At 40.9% G+C, this 11,853-nt stretch overlaps 1 protein-coding gene across 2 annotated transcripts in view; it reads right to left on the bottom strand.

The window, feature by feature from the left end:
• Nucleotides 1-318: 318 nt before the first annotated feature.
• The window catches only part of LOC144538432 (ras-related C3 botulinum toxin substrate 2), a 16,210-nt gene continuing 4,675 nt past the window's right edge, over nucleotides 319-11,853 (bottom strand). The window contains exons 3-7 of one of the 2 annotated variants that reach the window (XM_078282471.1): nucleotides 10,370-10,487; nucleotides 9,718-9,780; nucleotides 3,574-3,733; nucleotides 2,251-2,384; nucleotides 319-1,133 (exon numbers count right to left, since the gene is read on the bottom strand). In XM_078282471.1, the coding sequence (XP_078138597.1) occupies nucleotides 2,254-2,384; nucleotides 3,574-3,733; nucleotides 9,718-9,780; nucleotides 10,370-10,487 (472 nt within the window). In that variant the 3' untranslated portion in view covers nucleotides 319-1,133; nucleotides 2,251-2,253. Of the gene's footprint in view, nucleotides 1,134-2,250; nucleotides 2,385-2,569; nucleotides 2,580-3,573; nucleotides 3,734-9,717; nucleotides 9,781-10,369; nucleotides 10,488-11,853 lie in introns of those variants that run through there. The other variant, XM_078282472.1, reaches the window with a different exon arrangement.

Here is an 11,853-nt window from a genome sequence, read left to right as displayed (position 1 = left end):
TGGCATTATGTACAGAAGTGGCAGGGTTGCCCAGAGGCTGGAGAGGCCATCCAGTAACTGAAAAGTCAAAGTTTGTTCCTCACAACAGCCTATATGTGTGTCCATCGACAGCCGTGCGTCCAGCCGAAATGTCCTTGAGCAAGACACCGAACACCCACCTGCTCACCCATTGTACGCCACTCTGGGCCAGAGCTGAAATGATTATCGTGTGTCTTGTATCTCTTGCTGCAAGACAGATTAGAGTAAGGATGATCGATTCTTGAAGCTGAACTTGACACCTCCACTCTGGAGAAATAACATTTTCTCTGCAGATCATGCTTTTCACTATAACCAAATATTTAATTTTAATATCACAAGAAACAATACATTTTTTTTTAATACATTTCACTGTAATATAATCTTGTTCAGCTCCCCGCTCTGAGAACAATTACATTATCCCTCCATTTTCCATTATGCATGCTTATTGTTCGTTCCTCTCAAAAACACAATCGTAACACAATATGCACTACCTATACTACCTACCAATACTACCTGACTGAATGCTAACCTCCACATTTTCCAGTGTCTGATCGTAACACTACGTTTGCTCTCATTAATAAAAATTATTATCATTATTTGAAGCTGCACTAGGCAACTTTGCACGTTGCCGACCCCGTTGGCAGTAAGAGGTAGTATGACTTACAGGAAGTTGGCAGTTAGGATAAGGCCAGCACGCCGCTGTTCACTTCCTATAGGCGGTGCACATAAAGCACCCAACTCCCGAATTTCATCTGAGCAAATGGTGTGAATCCATGGCGTCTTAATTAGGGCAGATGGGACAGCCAGTTGCAGCCCACTTTGTGATTTGGGCTGATAAGTTGGGTGTATTTTTACATAAAAATCTTGCCTAGTGCAGCTTTAATTGTCTCTAAAGCACTTTATTCTGTTTCAAAATGCGCTGTACAAAAAGGTTTGCTATTGTTTTATTCTAATTGCAAAAGTTTTAACTATTGCTATTATTATTATTATTAATAATAGTATAACTAAGGCAGTGTCGGTTGTAGTTTTCCATTAGAGACATAACAGAACTTTCAAATCTTCTTCTTTTAACCCAGGGTCAGCAGACCGTCTCTCACTCTCTCTCCTCACTGGTCCTGGGAGAAATACGAGACAATAGAGACAATATGAAACTAGAACATCTTCGTCACCAGACACACACAGGTTGAAATGACAATGCATGTGGGAGGATAGAGACGGAGTATACGTTGTTTTTTTTTCCATCACCCAGAAACTTAATTTAATTTCTGCTTCAACATAAACTAAATTGATTCTTTGTCTCAGAGGACAAATGACTCATCATTCCACAGTTTCGTAAAATAAATTCCCTTTCCCTCCCTTCTTATTCTCTCCTTACCTTGGCCTACTGCAGTCCCAGCGGGATGCGTTCAACACCACAATTATGATGGTAATTTGCAAAAGTCAGGAACTCTAAATTAGCTCTATTTTTCTTTGGTCTTTGTGTATCGAGGTTGCTAATGTATCTCCTGCGGAGAGAAGGGTTGGATCTTTGTCTGTCAAATTATTGTTATATTTTCTACCTCATTGACTGCCATTTGTCTCTCTCCTCCTCCTGGCAAATTGGAATCTGCCCTTGAGGTTTGAAAATAATTACCCAGTCCCTGTGGTAGGAACGTTTCTCGCATATCAAATGTGACATGAGTGAAAATCAGTTTACAAAGAGATTAAGGAGACCTTGTGAGAGAATTTGGCTTCATCTCCCGGAATACTTTCAACGCATCTGTTTCAACCTGTCTCTTTGTCTCACGCTGTCTCTGTCTGTGTCACTGTATTTATCTCTATTTTTCTCTCTGCTCCTTGTGTCTTCTTTCTCTTTCTCTTTGCTTCCGTCTCTTTCTCTCTCTCTCTCTCCCCCTCGGTATTGCCAAGAGATCCAAGTGTCACGTAGAGCGGTACTTGTGCAGCAGGGTGACTGATGGACTAGGAGTTCATAAATCAATTCATCAATCTGTGTTGGTCAGTGCATTCCAGGAGTTATTTTGTGATAAAGAGTTGTGATTTACTTTTTTGGTGTACCCACTTTTCCTTGTCCAGGTTGGTCTAAATCTCACTTTTTTCTCATTACCTATATCTCTGTCCACTGACTCCCTCCACCTCCTCCTCTCGCTTGTTCCTTTCTTCCTTCAGTTGTTCCCTACTTCTCTCCCTCTCTTCCACCCTCCCTCCCTCTGTCTTTCCATGCAGTAGTCTTACCGTTTACAGCAGCGAGCACGGCTTCTTCTTCACTTTGGTGGGCTGGGGGCAGAGGACGGCCCGGATGGCCTCATCAAACACAGTCTTTAGGCCACGCTGGGTCAAAGCCGAGCACTCCAGGTACTTCACTGCGTCTACACATACACACACGCGAAGACACACACACACACACACAGATCAACATGGAAGCACGCGAGAACTTTAGAACTTTAAAATTGTTTAAAGGAGAGTAATTTTGTTAAAAAAAATACATGTCAGTGTTTTTACCCAGGATTTAGTTTGAGTATGATGAAAGGTTTTCACCACTTGATTCATGGACCAAAGATTACCTGCAGCTCTAAAACACCTTTCCAAATCGCAGCAGTTCATATTGTGTTTTAATTTTTTTTTTTACAATTAATTGTTCAGCTCTAGTTCCCGTACTTGATGATTTTGGGGGGTTGTAAAGATGTATTGTCATTTTTAAATCATTATGGTAAATGTCTTTTTTCTTGTGAAATAATGACAGATTTTAAATAATAAATCAAGCAAAACAGGGATCATATGAGGTCAAAGTTCACCACTCATGTATGTTTGCAGTGGCTGGATGTGAATAAAGCTTGACTCCTATGTGTTGTTGTTTTTTTTAAACTGATACCTATACTGATATTTTTGGAATGAAGCTACTGATAGCCAATATTTCATGCTGATATTCAACATCTTTCAGTTTGACTATTTGTTTTTACCCGAACAATTCAAAGACTTACAAGGATTCAGTGTTTCCTTGGCAAGGTGGAAAAGCCTCTGAAACAGCTTTTAAACCACGGGACACTAAAACTCTCCACTGAAACCCATACTAATGGATTGGCACCCCACCTATTCAATTGTTGGGGAAACTGTGACACGTGCACATTACTACCTTTAAATGAAGAATTAATTTTCAACGACATAACTGAACAATTAAATTCATAAATGGAATTTTTAATAGGTTTTACAGACTTTTCTTGTAGCTTCACTCTTACAAAGGATTTGTCATTTTTAACACATCTGTGTTATCACTTTTCAACACAAGATGTTATTAACAACACGTTGTGTTAAAACTATCATTAACATACATGTATGTTAAAAATGACACATCCTTTCTAAGGTTGTGTGTAGTCAGGGATGAACTTCCATCATATCAGAGTTGCACGATCTGATATTAATAAAATTTCAATATTGGCTCAATATATTGGCAAGCTGGAGTATCGGTCTAACCCTAGTCATTAGTAGGTTTTTGGAGGCCAAATAGGTAACAAACTACTGTCATGCAAGACCTGAGGGAACCCCATGGGCGCGACTGACCTATCTCCTTAGCCAGAGCCAGGCCCTGAGGGTAGGTGATGGGCGCCAGCTTCTTCTCCTTCAGCTTCTCAATGGTCTCCTTCTCGTCCCGCAAGTCCAGCTTGGTGCCCACCAGGATGATGGGCGTGGAGGGGCAGTGGTGGCGCACCTCCGGGTACCACTGCCGGAGGGGAAGGGAGGGTCAGGGGAACGAAAAGGGACGGGGTGTCGAGGGATCAAGCAGGAAAGAGAGACAGGGGTGATGGAGGCAGAAAGAAAGAGAGAGAGAATGTGTGGGTGAGAGAGAAGGAGAGGGGGTGAAGGAGGACAAGAGGAGAGACAGGAGGTAGACAGAAGGTGGATGGGAGAGTAGAGGGAACAAATCAGCTTGCTTTCATGAAATTTCGTGAGATGAACATGATGACTTAAAATGTGAATAACACGAACAATGAGAGGAATACGTTTTCACACCATGAAAGGATGATGTGGAGCAGACATGTCTAGAAACAGGCAGTAGTTTGATGCGGTAGAAAGTCTGGGTGTGGCTGTCAACTCCAGCGACCCAGGTTTCAATCCCAGCAAGTTTTCATTTTCAGCAAAAGCGTTTTCTTATTTAACCATGAACCAAAATCGTACCCCAATCTCTCTCGCTTGCTGTCTCTTCTCACCTCCTATCTCCCCTTTCCTCTTTAAACTCCTCACTCTTGCTCTATCGCTCTCCCAATTCACTTTCCTCTTTTGCTTCTTCTGTCCTCCCCACTCTCTCTCTCTTTCTCCTCCCTCTCTCTCTCCATCTCTTTTCCCGGCTCAGTGAGGATATGAGAGATGCTATCTGCTAAATGAATCAAACACAGCGGATAGATTCTGATAGCACCAAGAAGCCGATGACAGGAGTTTTAGCCGTTTGACTGGCAAATCGAACCTGCATAGCACTGCCAGCCAGTGGACGTTTGGGTATTACCTGGGTATTATGGGTATTACCTGGTAATTCAGAGTGCTGTCAATCTCGCTGTGAGGCCCTAGATTAATTCTTATTTTTTAATTTCTTACCAAATATACCTATCATCTCATCTTAAAGCACCATGTAGTTTAAAGTCATGGATTCCTTGAGTCTCTCTCTCTCTCTAAATATATAGCTTTCTCTCTGTCTCTGCAGGACTATGAAAAAGAAATGTAACTTTAACCTTAACTCTGATGTCCTGTCTTGCTCACAGACATCAGAAATGTATCCAGGTATTTTTAAAACTTAATTCAATCAGCGAAGGTTTCCTGAACATGGTATGCTCTTTACAGCAGGGCCCTGCTTCACATGACACATTCACACCTGACCAGTACAACCACAGTCTTCTGCTTTGGGCCACTGAGCAGCTACACTGGAATAGTTAGGGGTTAAGTGCTTTGCTCAAGGGCACATTGACAGTAGTTGTTGAAGGAGGGGGGAGCATTACTCATTTATGTTCCCCAGATTTTGCACAGATTCCCCTAGATTTTCAAGCTGTTCTGTACGGTGGCCAAAAGACCCCAGCGTGCTGCGAAATCAAAAACACGCTGTGAATTGAGAAAACACATGCATCAACCTGACAACACATGCACTACATTTTAGAAATGTGCTGCAAAGTCACAGACGTGATGCAAATTCAGAAAATGCACCAATCTGTAAACACATGCGCTACATTTTAGAAACGCACTGCAAAGTCACAGCTGCGATGCAACCACATGCTCCAAACAACATTAACAGAGATGGTGGATAAGAGGAGATTAAGCATGGTGGATTCAATCAATGGGAGGAAAATGTTATTCTCTTCCTGTCTCCTAAGTCGGCGGAGCGGCCGCCAATCTAGCTCTTTCTTGGTGGTGGACAACATCTCAGATTGGTGCATGTGTTTACTGAATTTGCATCATGTCTGTGACTTTGCAGCGCGTTTCTAAAATGTACTGCATGTGTTGTCAGGTTGATGCATGTGTTTTCTCAATTCACAGCGTGCTTTTGAATTCGCAGGACGTTCTGGGGCATTGAACCCAGCAACCTACTGGTAACAAGCTAGCTAGTTGGCTAGCTAGATTGATGGGGAGCCACACAGAGAGCACTTACTCTTTTTGCTGCTGTCAAAACAAAGTTAAAAAGTTTTCCTTTTGTTACGTGAGTTTGAAAGTTTACATGGTCATGTTTATGTATGAGTTGAGGGAGTTTCATGACTGCTGGGCCCTTGAAACCTGTTGAATCCCCACTATCACTGAGAAAATAAGGATTACATTTTTCTTTCCTGAAAAACTGAACTCTTTCAGATATGTGATTCTCTTTTTCTTCCATCAGCAAGCTGAAAACAGAAGGCAATTTCCGGTCCTGCTGATATGAGGACTGATTGATTGATCCCTCTCCCATTAAACCCCCCTCTTTCATGCACACACACACACACACACACTCACACACACTCACACCTCCTTTTCAGTACATGATCTTTAGTTGATTGCGAGTCTTGTGGTGTAGCGTGGTGTGAATACAGTCTGATTCGGGTGGATGGACACTGAGTGAACAGATTGCAGGCCAATCTGTGGCCCATTGTGTCATTACGCATCGACTTGCTGTTGACTTGCCTGATATTTTGCTGCTCTTGTGTCACGCTGTCAATGGGTATTTACCGCTGCGCAGGAAAAGTGAGCTTTCTCAATGTGATGATGGAAAGACGGTGAAAGGAGAGGACGGATTTGTTTGAAGCCAGCTGCTATCCTCACTTTTCAGAAAGAGTCTAAAAACAGGTCCAGATTCATGCAAAGTTTGCAAAATGACCCAATCATAAGGTCATGCTATTCACTAACTGTGCACTACGAGTGGAAAGTGTGTCTAATAGTGTTGGTCAAAAAATTTATCCACTTTGCGCCTGTCATGGGCATACGGATGGACATACAAATTATATGTAAATCTCATTATTTCATACAGATGGACATACAAATTATATGTAAATCTCATTATTTCATACAGATGGACATACAAATTATATGTAAATCTCATTATTTCATACAGATGGACATACAAATTATATGTAAATCTCATTATTTCACCCACATGCAGGTAACAGTTACTTGTGGGTCAGGCCATGAAAATTGAGATTGCATCCAACTCACTAACACTTTGCAACACCAACTGCCCCAAATGATAGTGCTTATAAAATCCTTTGGAAGGTGGCGTAAAACTTTACACCTTTAGTTTGCAACTTTGAGTTTGTCCATTCAGAATGGCTGCGATCATTGCTGCAAGACGCAGACAGCAAGGCAGAGGGATTTCCATCCTAGAATCTAAAACTAGTTCAGAGAGCACTTCAGTAATAAAGGGGCTTTAGGGTGCAAGGGTGCCAGCCTTGGATTAATCTTACAGCTGAAGCATGCAATTTGTTGTATGGAAGGTGCTTTACAAATATAGTTTCTTATTGTTGTTGTTTCTCCTATTTTTGCTCTTTACTGTCTCACTTTCTCTCTCTCAATTTCACTCTTACTCCTGTTTTTGTTCTCGATGTTACTCTCATTCTCAATCTAAGTCTTACTCTTACTCTCATTCTGTTTCTTGTTCGAATTCTTATTATTTTTCTTATTCTTCCAAAATGTACATTTTGCCACTTGAACCAAAAACAGCTTTGTTCCTCGGTCTAAAATTATCCCCTCCATCAAAGCTTCACCCAATAGATTTCCTGTTGTCACCTCATCATCACCCTGTCGCTGTCTTCCTTTTTCATTTCCCTCCACACCGACTAATCCAGCAGAAACCACATTTACCACTCCACTTCCCTGTTACTATGGCGACTCTATAAGGGATTCACAAAAGAAGAGCAAAGCAGCTCTGAACATCATGCTCAGATGAATCTAATCAAGATTTGTGTTGTTGTTTTCTTGTCCTTTCTTCTTTCTTTAGTTATATAGGTGAAGTGTGGGCAGAGGGGGACTTGCATGTTATTTGCATGCGTTTGGGTTGAAGAGGAGTGAGTGTTTTCTGAGGGAGGTCAGATCTGAAAGCCCTGCAGAACGGAGGCTCTGATCGTGTTTTAGTGCTCCTCCTAGCCTCATCCTAATGCTGGAGGCAAGCCAAATGGAGAATATGTGAAGTTGCCAAGAGAGATAGAGCACTTCAGATGAGAGGGCTATATTTGAAGGGTTTCAACTCAAAACACCATATGTCCAAATGAAAAAGAAAAATACAGAGTTTATGATGTTCTTGTCCAATACCTCAAAAACTGATGATATAACAGATTATATCATATAAAATGTTACTTTTTGTAAGCTAAAGTCTAAAAAGTTTTGCTGTCGAGCCAGCAATAATTTTTGTAAGGATGGATGCCACTTTTCTTTATTTTTACTATTTTTCACATTTTCATTTCATAATAGTAAAGACATCAAAACTGTGAAATAACACAAATGGAATTATGCAGTGACCAAAAAAGTGTTAAACAAATCAAAACTATCTTATATTTTAGATTCTTTAAAGTAGCCGCCCTTTGCCTTGATGGAAAGGCAAAGGCTTTGGAAAGAAAATCATACATAGGATCAACTTCACTATTTATATTTGTCTAAGAAACATGTCAAGAATTTAAGCAGAAGCCTTTAGATCAAAATGGCTTTAAGATAATGAAAAACAGGTGTGTCCAAACTTTTGACTGTATATGTATATACTGTACTGTGTACTGTCCGTCCTGCAGTCTTATTACATGTATGTGAGGTTCGGATGTCTCTACAGCATGTGTGTCAGCGGCTGCTGGCCATACTCTGTTGGTATCCTCTGGTTGAGTGTCCTTGTTGCCATAAACAAACAAGAACAAATATTCCTGTCCACAGCTAGGCCAGGAAAAAGGTATGAAAAGGTTTTGGCTGCCAGTTACCCCCCTCCCTCTGACTGAGCAATATTATAGCAATAATACAGGGGAAAGAAATGATGATCCCAATAGGAATCTGTACAATGCGTGTGTTGACATCAAAATGTACGGGCAGAAGCGAGAAGATGAACCCGAACGCCCCTCATACAGTATATATTACATGCAATATACATGCTATGTTATATATTAGACATGTTTGAAGAGATATAAGACATAAGAAATAACTCGCTCTATCATGAACCGCAGTGATGGTGAGGTGATGCAACTTTTTTTCCTCTCCTTCGTTCTTCACAGGTCAGACTAAAGATAGATAGTGTTGAGGAATATCATAGAAGACACATAATCACGCTCATGCACGCACTCAGGCTGTTTTGCATACAAACACTGACACCCACTACCACACACACACACACACACACACACATGATTGCAAAAACAATCAAAATATCAAGCAGTCTTTGATTGAACTAACCAAGTGTGGTAGCAGAGGAAATGTTGAGGCATTTCAGCACAATCAACCCTCCCACTGGCAGCAGCACAATCAGCCATCACCATCGCCATATGGTTACCAGTATCAACAACTCCACTCAGTATAATTATTAAAGCATGAAATGGGAATCAAACTGATCATATTTTCGATTCACCTCGTGCCTATAGAGAAATATCAAAAGCATTGTTATCCCCTTTTTTCCCGAATGGATGTGTTGGGTTCAAACAGAAAGTTCAAACATAGTTTTACCTTTTTGTGTATTAAGTGTATCAATTTAATTAGAACAAATGTCACTCCTTCATGCTTCAATGTGTAATACTTTTGTTCATTTTCTGCAGATGTCAGATATTTCAATTGACTTGTCAAGTGGGTGAATTGATTGTTCGTTGATTGTTCATTGTTAATATACATTGTTACACATTGCTTATTTAAAACCTTTGTCATTGTCAGTCTAAACATGATTAAATAAAGTAAAAAAACAACAACAACTAATAAACATATCAACTGGGTGACTAGTCATTCAGGTGACTAACTGGCTGGGTAACTAATCACTTAGGTGCCTTTTTACCTGGGCGACTAGTCATTTGGGTAACATATGAACCAGATGACTAATCACTCAAGTGACTTATTAACTGGGTAACTAGTCATTCAGGTGACTTATTAAATGGGCAACTAGTCATTCAGGTGACTTATTAAATGGGCAACTAGTCATTCAGGTGACTAACTGGCTGGTTGACTAATAATTCAGGTGACTTATTAACTGGGGACTTATTAAGAGGACCAGTCAGTAATGTATCACACAGAGAGGAGACTCACCTTAGCTCTGACGTTCTCATAGGATGCTGGGCTCACCAGGGAGAAACAGATGAGGAATACATCCTGGATAGATGGAGGAGCGGGGGGCGAGAAAGAGAAAAGGTGGAGAAGGAAAGATAGAAAATGAGGGGAGGTTAGCTGGCAGATTATATTATATATTTTTCAAATATTAGATTGCATTTGTATGTATGTTTTTATAAGCACCTCCTGTTTTTATGTCGTTTATCTCACCTGCACAGATTTGTCTTTTTTCCTATTATGTTTCTGCCTAACCTTTGCTGTTCATCACTGTGCAATGAAACTAAATATAAATGAGCTAGAATGCAATCATGTGAGGTTTATGTCTAGAGATTATTACTTGGATTTTTCCTCTCTCAGACATTAGTCACATGGTCTTCACACACTAAGCAGCTTTCTCAATTATCTCTCCTGCCTTTCATTTCTCTCCCTGTCTCTTCATTTAATGGGAGGTAGCTCAGTCAGTCTGTATGGATCAGGCAGTTAGGTGGCATGTCAAGCCTCCTGGGTTTGAGTCGATATCATCCAACGAGTGTTATTCTCACGGAGAGAAAGAAAGTGGATAGTGCAGTTTTTAATGAGCGGACAGTGTGTGTGTGTGTGTGTGTGTGTGTGTGTGTGTGTGTGTGCATACCGTCTGTGGGTAGGACAGTGGGCGGAGCCTGTCGTAGTCTTCCTGTCCGGCTGTATCCCAGAGGCCCAGGTTGACTGGCTTGCTGTCCACCATCACATTAGCTGAGTAGTTGTCAAATCTATGGGGAACACAGTAAATCAACAATCAATCAGTCACTCAGTCAATCATTTATTTAATCCATTATTTAAGCAATCAATCATTTAATTTATAAATGCTGTAGTGAGGCCATGGTGCTGCCTCATAGGAAAACATCAGTGATCTACTGAAGTATGATATTATGAAGTGTGGCATCGTCCAGTGAGACAGTGTTTCCCAACCTGTGGTCGGGGCCCTAAGGAGATCTCAAGGGGGGGGGGGGCTTGAGGTCTCAGAGAAATTAAGGAAAAGGAAGCATATTAAAGAGAGTGTGAGAAGAGCAATATTATCATTTAGTAGAATAATTAACGCAAATGTCATAAAAACTGAATTTAGTTTTTCTGGCCCATAGCAAGCTTAGTCTGTAAGGTGTGCATGTGCTTTCATTTGCACCATGGAGTCGATGGAAAAGAATGACAGCCACTGCAGAAAGACACTGTTGAGATCATAATATGTTAAGCAGCGCTGCACCCATGTGGTTGAACTGAAACAGTACAGTCTATCTGACGGCTTTGTATTGTGTTTCCCTCAACTTCCCATATACAACGTAACCTAACAACATTTGGTGGATGGCTTCATCCAAACAGCCCTACAGCACCATCAGTGCATGCATTTTTAGTATGGATGGTAACAAATCTCTTTTTTTACTTTACATATGCAAGTTAAATGAGCACATATTATACTCTTTTTCTGCAACACCCTGCTTCACATTCATGCATTTACACATATTCACACCTGGAAGCTTCCCAGTAGAGCCACAGTCTTCTACTGTTGGCCAGGGAGCAGCTGGGGGTTCGATGCCTTGCTCAGGGGCACTGCAACAATAACTGCTGAGGAAGGGGAGACTGTTTCTCATTTACTTTCTCTACTGAGATTTTCCCTGCCAGGATTTGAACGGTTAGTACCACAGACGTGTGTGTATCTGTGTGTTAAGTGTGTGTATAGATTTGTCTGTATGCGTGAGTATGTATGAGTTTGTATACATGCATTTGTTTGTGTGTGTGTGTGAGTGTGTGAGTTATTGTGTAAGTTACGTTTAGGCATTCATGCACTTTATGAGCTTGTGTGTGTGTTCCTGTACTTCTATTTTTGTGAACCAATTTGAGTTTTAAACCTTCAGAGTGAAGACATTTTTGCAAAGTGAGGTCATTTTAGCCGGATCCTCACTTCTTCAAGAGAGAGTTTTAGGGTTAGGACTTGGTTTTAGGGTTAAGGTTAAAATTAGGATTAGGTTTAGGTTAGGGTAAAAGTTAAGGCTAGGCATGTAGTGGTGAGGGTTAATGTTAGGGTTAGGGGACAGGGACTGAATGTAGTCAATGGATGGTCCTCATGAAGTACAGGGATGTGTG

This window comes from Centroberyx gerrardi, unplaced genomic scaffold, assembly GCF_048128805.1.
Source record: "Centroberyx gerrardi isolate f3 unplaced genomic scaffold, fCenGer3.hap1.cur.20231027 Scaffold_516, whole genome shotgun sequence".
NCBI classification, from domain to species: domain Eukaryota; kingdom Metazoa; phylum Chordata; class Actinopteri; order Beryciformes; family Berycidae; genus Centroberyx; species Centroberyx gerrardi.
The sequence above is the reverse complement of the archived record's forward strand: the minus strand, read 5'-3'. Positions and strand labels throughout refer to the sequence as shown.